The following is a 14568-nucleotide window of genomic DNA, read 5'->3' as shown; positions in this document are numbered from 1 at the left end:
CATGCGGCCCGCAGAGGAGTCTGATCCTGCCCGCCAGGTTTTTTGGGCAGTGAGCACAGCCGAGGTGTTACAGTAGGAATTAGTAGTTCATATAGTCCGGCCTTCCAGCTCTCTGAGGGACCGTGATCTGGCCCCCACTTTAAAAAGTTTGCGGTGTAAACAATAGCTATTTGTATGTTTCAACCACCAGACTAGGAGGCAAAAGAGGCCAGGGCCTGTGTTTTGTTCACCTTTGTACCTTCCAACATCTACCACAGTGTCAGGCACATAGTAGGCATTGAACAAATGTCTGGTGGGTGAGACAATTAAGGTCACAACTAGAGGCCTGGTGCACAAAATTCATGCACTGGGGGAGGGGCGTCCCTCAGCCTGTCCTGCACCCTCTTGCAGTCCTGGACCCCTTGGGGCAGGGGTCCTCAAACTTTTTAAAGTGGGGGCCAGATCACGGTCCCTCAGAGAGCTGGAGGGCCGGACTATATGAACTACTAATTCCTACTGTAACACCTCGGCTGCGCTCACTGCCCAAAAAACCTGGCGGGCCGGATCAGACTCCTCTGAGGGCTGTATGTGGCCCGTGGGCCGTAGTTTGAAGACCCCTGCCTTGGGGGATGTTCGCCTGCTTGCTGCTCCTTAGTGCTGCCATGGAGGTGGGAGAGGCTCCTGCCACCCGCCACCACACTCACCAGCCATAAGCCCAGCTTCTGGCTGAGCAGCGCTCCCACTGTGAGAGCACACTGAGCACCAGGGGGCAACTCCTGCGTTGGGTCTGCCCCCTGGTGGTCAGTGCATGTCATAGCAACCTGTTGTTCTGCAGTTCAGTTTATTTGCAAATTAGGATTTTGTTATATAGGATGGCAACGCAACTCTGAATCAAGCGTTCTATACCCTCACTTTATAATGGAACTGGGGAAGCTCAGGTTGTTGGTGTGTTGTTTTTTTGCTAACTAGAGCTTTCTTAGAGCCTCAATTACAGGGTGCTATTGACTGAAAGGCAAGGAAAGAGGTGAAGGGTTTGTTGTTCCACTTTGTTGTTCCTGATAATACTGTCCCAACAGCAGCCTTTCATCTAGGTCAGGGGTGGGGAACCTTTATTCTGGCAAGGGCCATTTGGGTATTTATAACATCATTCAAGGGCCATACAAAATTATCCACTTAAAAATTAGCCTGCTGTGTTTGGTCAAACATTTAATGAATTCATCCCTAATGCCTTGGCAGGGCTAAACCAAATGATTTCACGGGCCTTATCAGATGTTTCCCCACTCCTGATCTAGGCAAATCTAGTTAGTTCAAGCTTCCTATTTCTTTCCATACTCTAGAACCAGTCTCACCCTCTCAGCAGTACCAGTGTCAGGTGGCTGCCCCTCAGAGGTCTGAATCATAGCTCCATGAGGTTTCCTCTTTAAGCTTTTGAGGCAGCAGCATCTAGGCAGCCCCCTACCCTCCTCATATGCGTCCAGATCCTAGCTCTGCAGGAATCTTTTACCTTCTTCATTCTGATAATGCCATTTCCCCGCTTTGTGCTCTCAGATCTAGGGCTGGTATTTGTTTCCTACATTCATTATCTCTGAGTTGCTCCAATGCTACACACCTTTGGTTTTTTTTTCATTCCTGAAAAACCTATTTCAACCATTCTGTATCATATATTTTTCAGAATAGTGTGGTTCTGGACCCTGAATGAAACAAAAATGGCGAGAGCACCATGTGCTCTGGGAGCTCAGAAGCAGATTCGTCACAAAGGCTAAGATGATTCAATAAAGTTAAATGGAGCCCAGGGCTGAGTCCCTGGGAAAGAATTCAGCCAAAGGTGGAAGAGATAAGGAGAAGGAAGGAATACCAGGCAGAGGGAACAACATATACAAAAAAGTTAGGGAGATCAGAAAGAGCGCACAGTGGGTCAGGGGACATGGAGTAGTTCAGTAGCTAGGGAACAGGATATGAAGAAACAGGAAATGCCTGGCGTCACAGGAAATAAGCAAGAGCCATTAAAACTTGTTGACTAATTGAAGTGGGCAGATCAGTCTTTGGAAAAGAGGGGCGAAGCCAAGGGTTACACCCAGGTGTCTGGCTTGTGTGACAGGGCGGAAGAACAGGTTTGGGAGAAGTTGATAAAGTGGTAAACATTTTCTGATTAGGCTTTCAAGAGTAGAGAGAAGCTAGGAACCAGCAGATGTAGAATCCTTATTTTCTGCTGTTACTATATTTCGTAGCTGTGTGACTTTAAGCACTGAACTGCCTTGGGAGTCAGTTTAGTGTCAAGTAAACAGAGGGATGACAATACAGTAGAACTGTGTATAATTATGAGGACAGTTCCATTATGGAGCTCCTATTATATTAACAACCATGACAATACCAATAGCTCACACTGACTGATTGGTGTAAGGGCCTGTGCTGCACACTTTGCATATATTTTTCATTTAAAAATGTTTATCAATTTGGAGAGAGAGAAAGGAAGGGAGAGGGAGAGAGAAACAAGTGAGAGAGAAACATCAACCGGTTGCTTCCTGTATGTACCCCAAACCCACAACCTGGGCATGTGCACCAACCAGGAATTGAACCTGTGGGACTACGCTCAATCAATTGAGCCACATAGGCCAGGGCCATATATTTTTTCATTTTAATGCCAATATTTTAATGACAAATACAATAGAAACATAATTAGCACAGTAAAGCCATTTGGTATACTTTGAGGGAGTCAGGAAAACCACTGATGTCACACATAGCATGACTAAACTTCCTAAAATTATTTCTCTTTTTTTAAAATTTTATTGATTATGGTATCACATAACTGTCCTCATCCCCCCATTCCCATCCCAAACCCCTCCCCACATATGCCCCCACCCCCCTGTTGTCCATGGCCACTGGCTAGGCCCATATGCATGCACACAAGTCCTTTGGTTGATCTCTCCCCCTTACCCCCACCCTCCCCTCCTTTCCCTCTGAGGTTTGAGTCTGATCTCTGCTTCTCTTTCTCTGGGTCTCTTTTTGTTCATCAGTCTATGTTGTTCATTATTTCCTCTAGATGTGTGAGATCATGTGATCCAAGAAATACCCTTGTAAGAACCTAAACTGCAACAAGCCATAATGGTTATGCTGAGAGGCAAACGCATCAGTCTGTAGTGAGTTCCTTTCTGGGCCAACAGTTCTTTTGAGTCCCAATTTCAATCTCAAATAGTTCCTTATGTGTACATGTCAGCCATGATATTTCAGATGGTTGGTGGACTAAAATTATTTCTCAATCCATGGCTTTTCTCTCTTCAAATCTTCAATCCTTTCACAGCTATTGCCCTGCTCCCAGAGAGATAGAAACTCTCCCTACCCCCATCAGCAACCTCTCTATTCTCCTATGTGTAATCTCACCCATCATTTTCAACGAGGACAGAAATTTAGTTCTCTCTCAGATCTTTATTAGTATCCTCACACACAAAAACAAGTTCTACAACCTAAGACCTCCCTCCTTTATGACTCACATTCCTTAAAAGACAATAGAAAAAGAAAAGTAGCGGAATTTCCTTTTCTCAAATATTTAAAGATATATTGTCAACAAATTCCATTTCAAATAAAAACCCAGTGCAGAATCTGGGGAAACATCTATGAAATGAGGAGCTGCTAAAAGTGTTGGGAGGACGGTACAGTGTAGAGCTTGTCCATAGAAAAAGGAAAGGGACAAGGGAGAATTTCTGGGACATACAGACACTCTGTACTTCTGTTTCTGTGAGTTTTGGCACCAGATGTCTACATATTTGGATTATGGCTCTATCACATACTACCTGTATGACACTAAGCAAGTAACTTAAATTCTCTGGGTCATACTTTTCACATCTACAACATAGCAAATGGAGTATTTTATGGAAAAGCTTTTGAAATGATTAAATTTAAAATGTATAAAGTGCCCCCGCTCAGTGGTTGAATATCAATCTATGAACCTAGAGGTCATGGTTCGATTCCTGGTCAGGGCACATGCCCGGGTTGTGGGCTGGGTCCCCAGTGTGAGGTGTGCAAGAGGCAGCCGATCAATGATTCTCTCTCATCATTGATGTTTCTATCTTTCTTTCCCTCTCTTCCTTTCTGAAATCAATAAAAATATATTAATGAGTCCATTCTTTATAAAAATCACCAAAAATGTATAAAGTAACTATAAAGCACAATCTACAATATTTCATGTAGTAGTGTATTTCATGAACATATCTTAAATATTTATAATTTCATAATGCTGCTTTTCATTTAATTTACATGTACAATAACTGTCAAGGGTTATTTTTCAATTTTTGTAGTAATACAAACTTTCATTTAAAAATAATTGACTTAAGTGATGCAATTTAATAAGTATATTAATTAACAATAGAGTTGTATACAAGACAAAAACCTTGAAGGTACTATGTGAATGAGATCTGGAAAATGCCGCTCTAGATCATGGCATAATAAGAACTGTTCTGTGTAGGATGCCACTGGAAAAAAAATCCAAAATTTGTCCTTCTAATACCTCACAGCTCCCTAGAAGAGTTTACTTGGTAACTGAGACACAGAAATCACATATACACTGAGGGGCCAGATTATTATGATCTCTGAATGCATAATAATCTGGCCATGCAGTGTGTGTGTATATGTTTGTGTGTGTATATATATATTTTAATATATATTTTAATATATATTTTAATATATATATATATAGGGAGGGGGGGGGCGGTACATGAATTCGTGCATGGGTGGGGTCCGGCCAGCCTGGCCAGGGGGAGGGGACAAGGACAGTTGGCCGGCCTGCCTGCTGGTCGAACTCCTGGTCGAGGGATCAATTACATATTAGCCTTTTATTATATAGAACATACACTGAGTGGCCAGATTGTTATGTGTTCAGAAATCATAATTATCTGGCCACTCAGTGTGTATCTTTTTAAAATACCATCTAATATACTGAATCCACATTGGAATGTGTGGTAGTATTGGAGCATTCTCTTATTGGAGTTGCTACCAAAAACCCATTATTTCAATAAGTGCTCAATGATGCCTACCAAGTTCAGGCCTTGTTCTGGGTGTTGAATATGTAGAAACCAATGAAATGTATTCTTTGTCATCAAAGATCTTAAAGTCACTGGGAGATGTGAGGAAGCAGTCAGAAACATAAAAGCTCAACAAAGGGCAAGAAGTGCTGAATTAGCTCTAGCTGGTTTGGCTCAGTGGATAGAGCGTCAGCCTGCAGACTGAAGGGTCCCAGGTTCGATTCCAGCCAAGGGCACATGCCCAGGTTGTGGGCTCGATCCCCAGTAAGGGGAGTGCAGGAGGCTGCCAATCAATGATTCTCTCTCATCATTGATGTTTCTATCTCTCTCTCCCTCTCCCTTCTTCTCTGAAATCAATAAAGAAATATTTTTTTAAAAATTGCTGAATTATAAGTTAGGGTAGGTCCCAGTGAGAAACCAAAGGAAGGACACAGAGGAAAAGGAGTCCAGGAAATATGCCAAGATGGCATGACCACAGAAACAGGACCAAAACCATGACAGTGAAAATGCTCACCTGTACTTGACAATTCCATTGATCAGTGGGTTCACATCCACGATTCTGTTGATATAAGCCTGAATGACATCTATGCACTTCACCTGCAAAATACAATCATTTATTAAACAGGTGTTAATTTGAAGAACTATTTATCCACTCAACAAGCACTTTTTATTTAAGACGTCTTCAATGAATTATCCAGTCCATTGTGAGGTAAAAGTTGTCTACTTGGAAGCTAAAAAAGTCAACATATGCCAGTATTAGAAGGCTCTGAACAATGGGTAGAGATAAAAGACATAAGGTCCCCTTTTAGTAAATATCAATAGAAACTGGAGTCCAGAGATATTATGTATATGTACTCAACTAGTAAATATTTTTCTAGAAAATAACTAGTATAACGATAGATACCCATTTCATAGCAATACCCTGAAATTTAACATTACACATCACTTTTGCAAAATCTAGCATTTGAGGAGTGGAAACAAAACTCATTAATGCAGTTTCCAGATAAAATAAAGGATACCAAGTTAAATTTTAATTTCAGACGAATAGTGAATAATTTTTAGTATAAGTAGGCCCCAAATATTGCGTGGGGATAATTTTACTAAAAATTATTCATTACTTATCTGAAATTAAAATTAAACGGAGTGTCCTGCATTCTATTTTGCTAAGCCTGACAACCCTAGGCTAAGGGTCTTAGTTTAGGAATATGAGGAGAGGTAGACAAATAAAACAACTGGGGTTCTTAGGGATTAGCATTTATCTATTTCATAGAATTATAGTTTTAATGATAATTTTTATGCTTGGGACAATAAGCATTAAGAAATTAAAAAGCAAAGTAAAACTCCCAAATAAACAGGAAAGGAAAGAAAATGCAAAGAAACTAGACCAAGCTAGAAAAAGTAAGGAAAGGGAAGTGAGAAAGTAAGTATAATAAATTATAAACATTACATCAAATGGATGGAATTTAGCAAATTACATCATAATAAGTGAGGGCTGAATTCCTCTATCAAAGAGCAGAGACATCAAAACTGTGGCCTTTGCCGAGACCAGTTTGGCTCAGTGGATAGAGCGTCGGCCTGTGGACTGAAGGGTCCTGGGTTCGATTCTAGTCAAGGGCACGCACGTACCTTGGTTACGGGCACATCCCCAGTAGGGGGTGTGCAGGAGGCAGCTGATAGGTGACTCTCTCTGATTGATGTTTCTAACTCTCTATCCCTCTCTCTTCCTCTCCGTAAAAACTCAATAAAATGTATTTAAAAATATTAAAAACAAAACAAAACAAAACAAAAAAACAACATCTGTGGGCTTTTGTTTTGTTTTTTGTTTTAAAGCTCAACTTGGCAATACATTGTTTACAAGACATTCATCTGGTATAAAGCAATAATGAAAGGTTAAAAATAAAAGAACGGGCAAAGATATATGAGATAAATGTAAACAAGAAAGCACATGTGATACCTTTAATATCAGATAAGCAAATTTCAACACTGAAGCATGAAATATTACAATCCATTAAAATGATATAACAGTAATATACTCTTTTTGTATTAAAAAGCAGGCAAATACATAGAGCACAAACTCCTAAGAATAAAAAGAGAGCTTGACCAGAAATACAAGTATAGTAACAGATAAGATAGCTTTTTCAAATTAAGTAGTCAAAAATAAGCTTATATCTAGGAATTTAATAATATAGCCAATATGTTCAGGGACATAGAGAGAACTTTTATTCCATCAAAAAGAAACACTCTTTTTGTTCATGAATCATGAACAGAAAATGATAATGTATTTAAACACAAAGAAAATCTTAAGTCACAAAAGTTAGTAAGAGTTCCTATCAATGAAATCAATCATCATAAACCAGTAATTCTAGAGAACCAAAGTAAGAAAAATATAATTTTAAAAAGGCTTAACTATTTCAAAACACACTCTTCCACATAACCAATGGGTCTAAGAGATAAACAAAATTAAAACAAAGTTATACAGAAACTCACAAAAAGAGGAACATTTCTTACCAAAACCTACAGAACACAAGCTAAAGCTGTTGTAAATGTATTCTTCATAAAAATAATAGGACATAAGCTAGCCAATGTAAAATAATAGGAAAATAAAGTAAATTTAAAAAGTAAATAAAAAAGATAATGATAACCAGTTACCTCCTGGTACATGGGTCAACAAATGCTCAACCACTAAGCCACGCCGGCCAGGCTCTCTATTAAGTATTGATTATATTAATGTAAATAGATAATATAAGCACATATGTTTCAAAATCTAAAGGTCCTTCCCACCCGTCATCTAACATTCCCTCACAGTTCTCCCGAGAATCAACTACTCTATCAGTTTTCATGCATTTTTCTAGATAGAAACAAGAGAGAGGGAAGGGGGGAGGGAGGGAGGGAGAGTGAGAACAAAATGATTTTTTTCATACAAATGACAGTATATTATATAAATTGTTCCACACTTTGCACAGTTTATTTTTTAATTCAACAATATGTCCTAGAACTCATTCCATATCTTGGACATAAAGAGTCACTTTATTCCTTCTTATTTGTTATATAATTTTCTAATACATATATATAGTAGAAGCCCAGCATGTGAAATCTCTTGGCCCCGCCCACCCACACGCAGCCACGCCCAAACATGCTGGTTTTTGGTCATTACTGTGTTAGGGCCACTGGGTTTTTATTTTATATATATATATATATATATATATATATATATATATATATATACACACACACACACACACACACACACAAATTTAATCAGGACCCTGATTTGCTTTATAAGCATTTGCTATTAAAAATAACATGAGGCCCTAGCCAGTTTGGCTCAGTGGATAGAGCGTTTGCCTGTGGACCAAAGGGTCCAGGGTTTGATTCCTGTCAAGGGCATGTACCTTGGTTGCAGGCTCCTCCCCAGCCTTGGCCCTGGTCAGGGTTCATACAGGAGGCAACCAATCAATGTGTTTCTCTCACACTGATGTTTCTCTCCATCTTTCCTCTCCCCCTAAAATTCAAAATATCCTCAGGTGAGGATTAACAAAACAAAAGAATAAAATAACAAGAGGATATCCTCATTTACATATCATTAGGTGATTTCTGAGTGGGAATTATGTCTTTAAAACCTCAACACCACCTGGATGGTGTTGCTCAGAGTTTGAGTGTCGACCCATGCACCAGGTGGTCACTGGTTCAATTCCCAGTCAGGGCGCATGCCCAGGTTTCCAGTTCGATCCCCAGCAGGGTGTGCGTGTGTAGGAGGCAGCTAATCGATATTGATGTTTCCCTCTCATCCATGTTTCTCCCTCAAATCAATAAAAACACATTAAAAAAACACTTCATCACCTTTGGAATCACCAACAAAATCAGACTTCCAAGTGTACAAAGACAATGGCCCATTTATGGATGGTGGTGACAGTGCTAGGTTGATATCTTTTTGTGAGGTTGTGGAAGTTGAATAGTGGTAGCCTGAATTTTGAATAATGAAACAGAGACTATTGATGAATCGAAAGGCAAGCACATATAGAGTTGACATTGGCTCACTGGAAACTGACGATTCAGAGGACTGATTAGCAGGAAGTAACACAGCAACGCAATCCAACTGACCTGGCTTTATCACTTCTTAGCTGTATGGCATTGGACAAGTCACTAGAGAGGTCTAAACTTTGCTTTCTTTATCTGTGAGGTGGTGATAATTAATTATGCAATCTCAAAAGGTTGTTATGAGAATACAATATTTAATCAACTAAGCAAAATATCTGACTTAGCAGCATACGTGCAGGTAATGAGAATGGGTTTGATAAAACCAAATAAGTGGCAGGGACAAGAAAACAAAACAAAATTAAATATCCCCCTATAAAGACTAGCATCTATGAGTGTATTTCCCTGTTTCCTACTGAAAGATAAGACTGAAACCTATAAATACTGTTTAACTTTTATTGAGCACGTGTTAAGTGTTTCATAGCCATTATTCCATTCAAGTATCCAGACAGCTTTATGAAGGAAGTACTATTTTATGAGCATTTTACAATTAGGGAATCTGCAGCTCAAAGGGGTTAAGTCACGTACCCAAGTCCTGATCCTTAGGGAGAAAAATAAAAGGCAAACCTTTGGCCTTCAGAGACAGAAGGAAAACAGATTAGTGACTTAATGGCCTTTTCAAGCCTGCAGTATTAGTATACAGACTCAAGAAGGCAAGTGCTATCCAGATAGCAAAACCGGGGTAAGTAAAATAACAGGAAGAAACTTGAATTTTTCTGACGAAGGTCTCAAGGCAAACTGAATGTACCAGAATTTTACGATTTTCCTTCACCCAGTGTATAGAATGTACGCACGCATTTCTGTACGCCAGCACCAAAAGATAACATCTCAATGCACGCAAGTACATCTGAAGAAGAACACAGAGCCTGTTAGAGCTGGCACTCTTAAAATAAATAAGCAACAGTGGCAAATCCCTCCTATTTACACTTTTCTCTTTTTCTAAAATATGTTTTTATTAATTTCAGAGAGGAAGGGAGAGGGAGAGAGAAAGGAAAACATCAATGATGAGAGAGAATCATTGATCAGCTGCCTTCTGCATGACCCCTACTGGGGATGGAGCCTGCAACCCAGGCATGTGCCCTTGACCAGAATCGAACCCGGGACCCTTCAGTTCCCAGGCTGAAGCCAAACTGGGTAGGCTTTACACTTTTATCTTGATCTTAATGCCTTGCCTTTTCATATGAGAATTGAAGATAAAATATAGAAAGTTCCTAGTATACCGTATGCGCTATATAAATGATAACTAATATTATTCCATCTGGAACCCTAGATGTGACCAAAAAATGCAACTTAAACTGACCAGTCTCACATAAAAAAAAAAGGTAAAATCATCATGAATCTTTTAAAATATATATATTTTATTGATTTTTTACAGAGAGGAAGAGAGAGGGATAGAGAGTTAAAACATCGATGAGAGAGAATCATCGATCAGCTGCCTCTTGCACCCCCCCCCCCACACTGGGGATGTGCCCGCAATCAAGGTACATGCCCTTGACCAGAACCGAACCCGGGACCTTTCAGTCCGCAGGCTGATGCTCCGAGCACACCGGTTTCGGCCATCATGAATCTTTTTAATGGCTTCTTCCTAGTCTCTAGCAGTAGAACTGATAGGAGGCCAGCTTTCTCAAACATTAAATGGTCGAAGGGCAGTTCTCATTCTGGGTACTACTGACATTTTGGGACAGTTGATCCTTTGCTATGGCAGTGGAGTCTCTTAAGCATCGCAGTATCCATGGGCTCTATGCATTCAAAGCAAAAGCACCTTCACCCAGTTGTGACAAGCCCCAAATATCAACAGACCTTGTTATCGTCCCCCAGAGAGAACCACTGTTCTAGCAAAAGGAAGGAAATACCAAAGACAGAAAAGGCAGAAGTTGTTAATATGGACATTGACAGAGGAAGAAATTTGGCGGGATTGAGGGAGAACTAGGACAAATAAGACTAAATCTCCATGTCTTACCTTGAGGACATTTTTATAGACAGCATGTGTAGATAATATCTTCTCAGAGATCAGCATAACATATCAATAATGATTACCCGATGACAATAATAATTGTAAGACATAGTATCATGCCAGGTGGTATTTATGTAATATGACCTTAAACCCTCACAGTTCTTTTTGTAAAATATATTTTTATTGATTTCAGAGAGGAAGGGAGAGATAACATCAATGAGGAAAGGGAATCATTGATCAGCTGCCTCCTGCACGTTTGATTAAGCCCACAACCCAGGCATGTGCCCTCAACAGGAATCGAACCTGGGACCCCTTGGTCTGCAGGCAGATGTTCTATCCCCTGTGCCAAACCGGCTGGGGCCTTTAAGGTAGATTCTATAATCAAGTCTATTTTTCTTGCAGAATACCAGAGACACAGAGAGGTTATAGGATGTTTCCAAGATTGCGTTTCTAAATAGTAGGAGGGCCAGGATTTCTCAAGCCAGGCAATCTGGCTCGAGTTCATCCTTCTAATCACTATCCTCCACCTCTATGTGCCAGGTGCTCGACAGGCATTATTTGCAACTATCATGGCAACCCTTGCCCAGGGTGACAGGGCTTTGAAGAGGCAGACCAAAATGTGAAAGCTATTCTTTCCACTACATCTCCCTCCCCGACAAACGGCTAGGAGAGGAGAGAGGGAAACTGCAGAACATGTCATTGACAGGTAATCAGGAGTATAAAAAGGCATTCTAGATTCTAATAAAGCAATGAGGAAAAACAAATGAGACAAGAGAGGGATAAAGACAAGAGGCGAGCCGAAACCGGTTTGGCTCAGTGGATAGAGCTTGGGCCTGGGGACTGAAAGGTCCCGGGTTCGATTCCGGTCAAGGGTATGTACCTTGGTTGCGGGCATATCCCCAGTAGGGGGTGTGCAGGAGGCAGCTGATTGATGATTCTCTCTCATCCATGTTTCTAACTCTCTATCCCTCTCTCTTCCTCTCTGTGAAAAAATAAGATATATTTTTTAAAAAGACAAGAGAGGAATAAAGAATGGACACTCGACTATAACCCAAGATCTCTAGGGAACTAAGTATTCCTATGGCACAGAAATAGTCCTGCTTGCAATTGTTTGAGCTGTTTACATGTTTGCATTAAGCATTCCCGCCAATTCTGGTGTATCTGTGCAAAGCGTTTTACCTCGGATTTCTCGTGTGTAAATGGGTATATTACCTAGACAACTGCACCAGCGAAACAGCACATGCTTCAACAGCCCGCACGACATTTGATATGAACTTATACACTGAATATACGGTAGCCACTGGCCTTACTATCCGATGGCAGGTATACCGCAGCAGGTACCCATTTTTTAATATAAAAATCCCATACCCCCCCACCCCCCTCGCGGCCGCTGCCGGATGGCTTAGTTGGTCTGAGCGTGGCCCACCCGTTCAGCAGAGGATTGAGGGTTCGATCCCTCGCCCCACCCCCAATCCCACCCCTCACCCCCGTCCTGGCGTGCACGGGAGGCTACGGATGGATGTTTCTCTCACCTCTCTATTACTCTCTTTCTCTCTCAAATTAATTTAAATGAATGAATAAATAAATATATCCCAGGGTAAGGATTTTATTTTATTTTAATCCCTTGAAAGAGAAATATCACCTAGGGCGGAGGCGGGGGCGGGAGCAGGATCGGGAGCTCCGGATCATTTTGTAAACCGCACCTGACTTATCCCCGCACAATTATCAGACACAAACAGGGCCAAAGGGCACGAGGACACGTGAAGCGGCGCCCACATAACCCCACCGATGCCCACTGCAAATGCTCGGGGCAGAAACACTACAACTCCCAGAAGCCTCCATTCATCCCCAGCCAAAGCCTCTCCTCCGCCGCCCCGCGGGAGCGGAAAGGAAATGTGTCCCCACAAAACCCCAACTCCTTACGACCACAACCACCGCCGCCAAACGCCCGGGGATGGATTTGCCCCAAAAGTCCGGTCGGCCCGGTCCCGTTGGAATCGGCGCGCGGCCGCCGCTCACCTTCCTCTGGCGGATCAGCTTGGCCAGCTGCACCCCCGAAAGCAGCAGCAATGGTTCAGTCACAGGCGGCGTGGTCATGGAGCCGAACTTGGGGCTGCCGAAGGCTCGAGCGACTTGGCCTATTAGGCCAATGAGGAAGCCCATCGCCTGCAGGAGCAGCAGCTGGAGCCTGGCGGAGAACAGAGACGCCATGACGGCCGGGATCCCGCCGGGTCCTAGTGCTGGACGGTCCGTGCACCCTCCGCTGGAGGAGCCGGAGAGACTAAGCAAGGGAAGTGTTTAGGAATCCTTTCATTTGTGAGTCCGAGATCTACCCACAATTCCACAGGAGCCGATTTGTCATCACCTGCTGGGTTCTGGGCCAGGGATGGGGGCGGAGTAAAGTCTTCCCAGCAACTGGCTGAGTGTAACGCAATCCATTGTTAGTGCCCCTGGAGCCCAACCCAGAGAAGTGAGATAAAAGAAGGAACTCGCTGCTTTTGGAGTTGCCAGATCGGCCATGAGCTAACCTTGCCAGTTTACGCTACGTTTTCCATTCTCGGCTCTAATGAAAACTAGGAGTAATTATTCTTGCATCAAAGAGTTATGGTAGCCCTGCCCAGTTTGGCTCAGTGGGTAGAGGGCTGGCCTGCGGACTGAAGGGTCCCAGGTTCTATTCCAGTCAAGGGCATGTACCTTGGTTGCGGGCACATCCCCAGTAGGGGGTGCGCAAGAAGCAGCTGATCCATGATTCTCTCATCCATGTTTCTAATTCTCTGTCCCTCTCTGTAAAAAAAAAAAAAAAAAAAAAAAAATCAATAAAATATATATTTTTTAAAAAAGAGTTAGGGTAAACACTAGGTAATTCAATGGCACAAATCATAGCACATAGTATAAATGATAGGTGTTAATCATTAATTTCATTTTACCTGTGGGGAAAAAAAGTGTAAGTATGCCTTTGCAGGTAAATATTTAGTTTGTTCAACCAAATAACAAGCGCCTTAGGAACATCTTATCTATATCTATAGTATTTAATCCGTGTGAGATCATAAACAGGTAGTACTGGTAAATAAATAAAAATCTAGCCCACATCTCTCTCCAGATACGTGAATTCAGTGCCTGTTTGACATGTCTGCGTGAATGTCTCACAGATTCAGCCATTTTCAACGTGTCCAAATCTCCTCATCTTCCCCAACCTGCTACTCCTGCAAATTCATAAGTGGCATTTTCATCTACCCAGTCAGCCGTGCCCCAAATCCGGGAATCACCTTAGATCCTTCCTTTTCTCTCATCCTCATGAGTTTTCACCAAGTCCAGTTAATAATTTCCCCTCCTCACTCAGCCCTAGCTCAGATCTCACTAATGTTTCCGTGGACTTCTACAGATAGCCAACTGATTACCCTGCCTTCATTTAGAGCACATGTGTCAAACACAAGGCCCTCGGGCCAAATCCAGCCCGCCAGGCCTTGCAATGTGGCCCGCACCGCGCTGTCATCACTGCACTCCGCTGTCAGTTTATGACATTGTCAGTGCTGGATTTTAGATTTTGGCCCCTTCTCTGATTGAGTTCGACACCACTAATTTAGA

At 41.9% G+C, this 14568-nt stretch overlaps 1 protein-coding gene across 1 annotated transcript in view; it reads right to left on the bottom strand.

Moving 5' to 3' along the window:
- Positions 1-13338, bottom strand: part of FAAH2 (fatty acid amide hydrolase 2) — a 48380-nt gene extending 35042 nt beyond the window's left edge. The window contains exons 1-2 of the mRNA XM_084871090.1: positions 13003-13338; positions 5509-5591 (exon numbers count right to left, since the gene is read on the bottom strand). Of these exons, the coding sequence (XP_084727216.1) occupies positions 5509-5591; positions 13003-13194 (275 nt within the window). The 5' untranslated portion in view covers positions 13195-13338. The remainder of the gene's footprint in view (positions 1-5508; positions 5592-13002) is intronic.
- Between the last annotated feature and the right edge of the window lie 1230 nt (positions 13339-14568).

The sequence above is a fragment of the Pipistrellus hanaki genome (genome assembly GCF_964339955.1).
Source record: "Pipistrellus hanaki genome assembly, chromosome: X".
Taxonomy (NCBI): domain Eukaryota; kingdom Metazoa; phylum Chordata; class Mammalia; order Chiroptera; family Vespertilionidae; genus Pipistrellus; species Pipistrellus hanaki.
The sequence above is the reverse complement of the archived record's forward strand: the minus strand, read 5'-3'. Positions and strand labels throughout refer to the sequence as shown.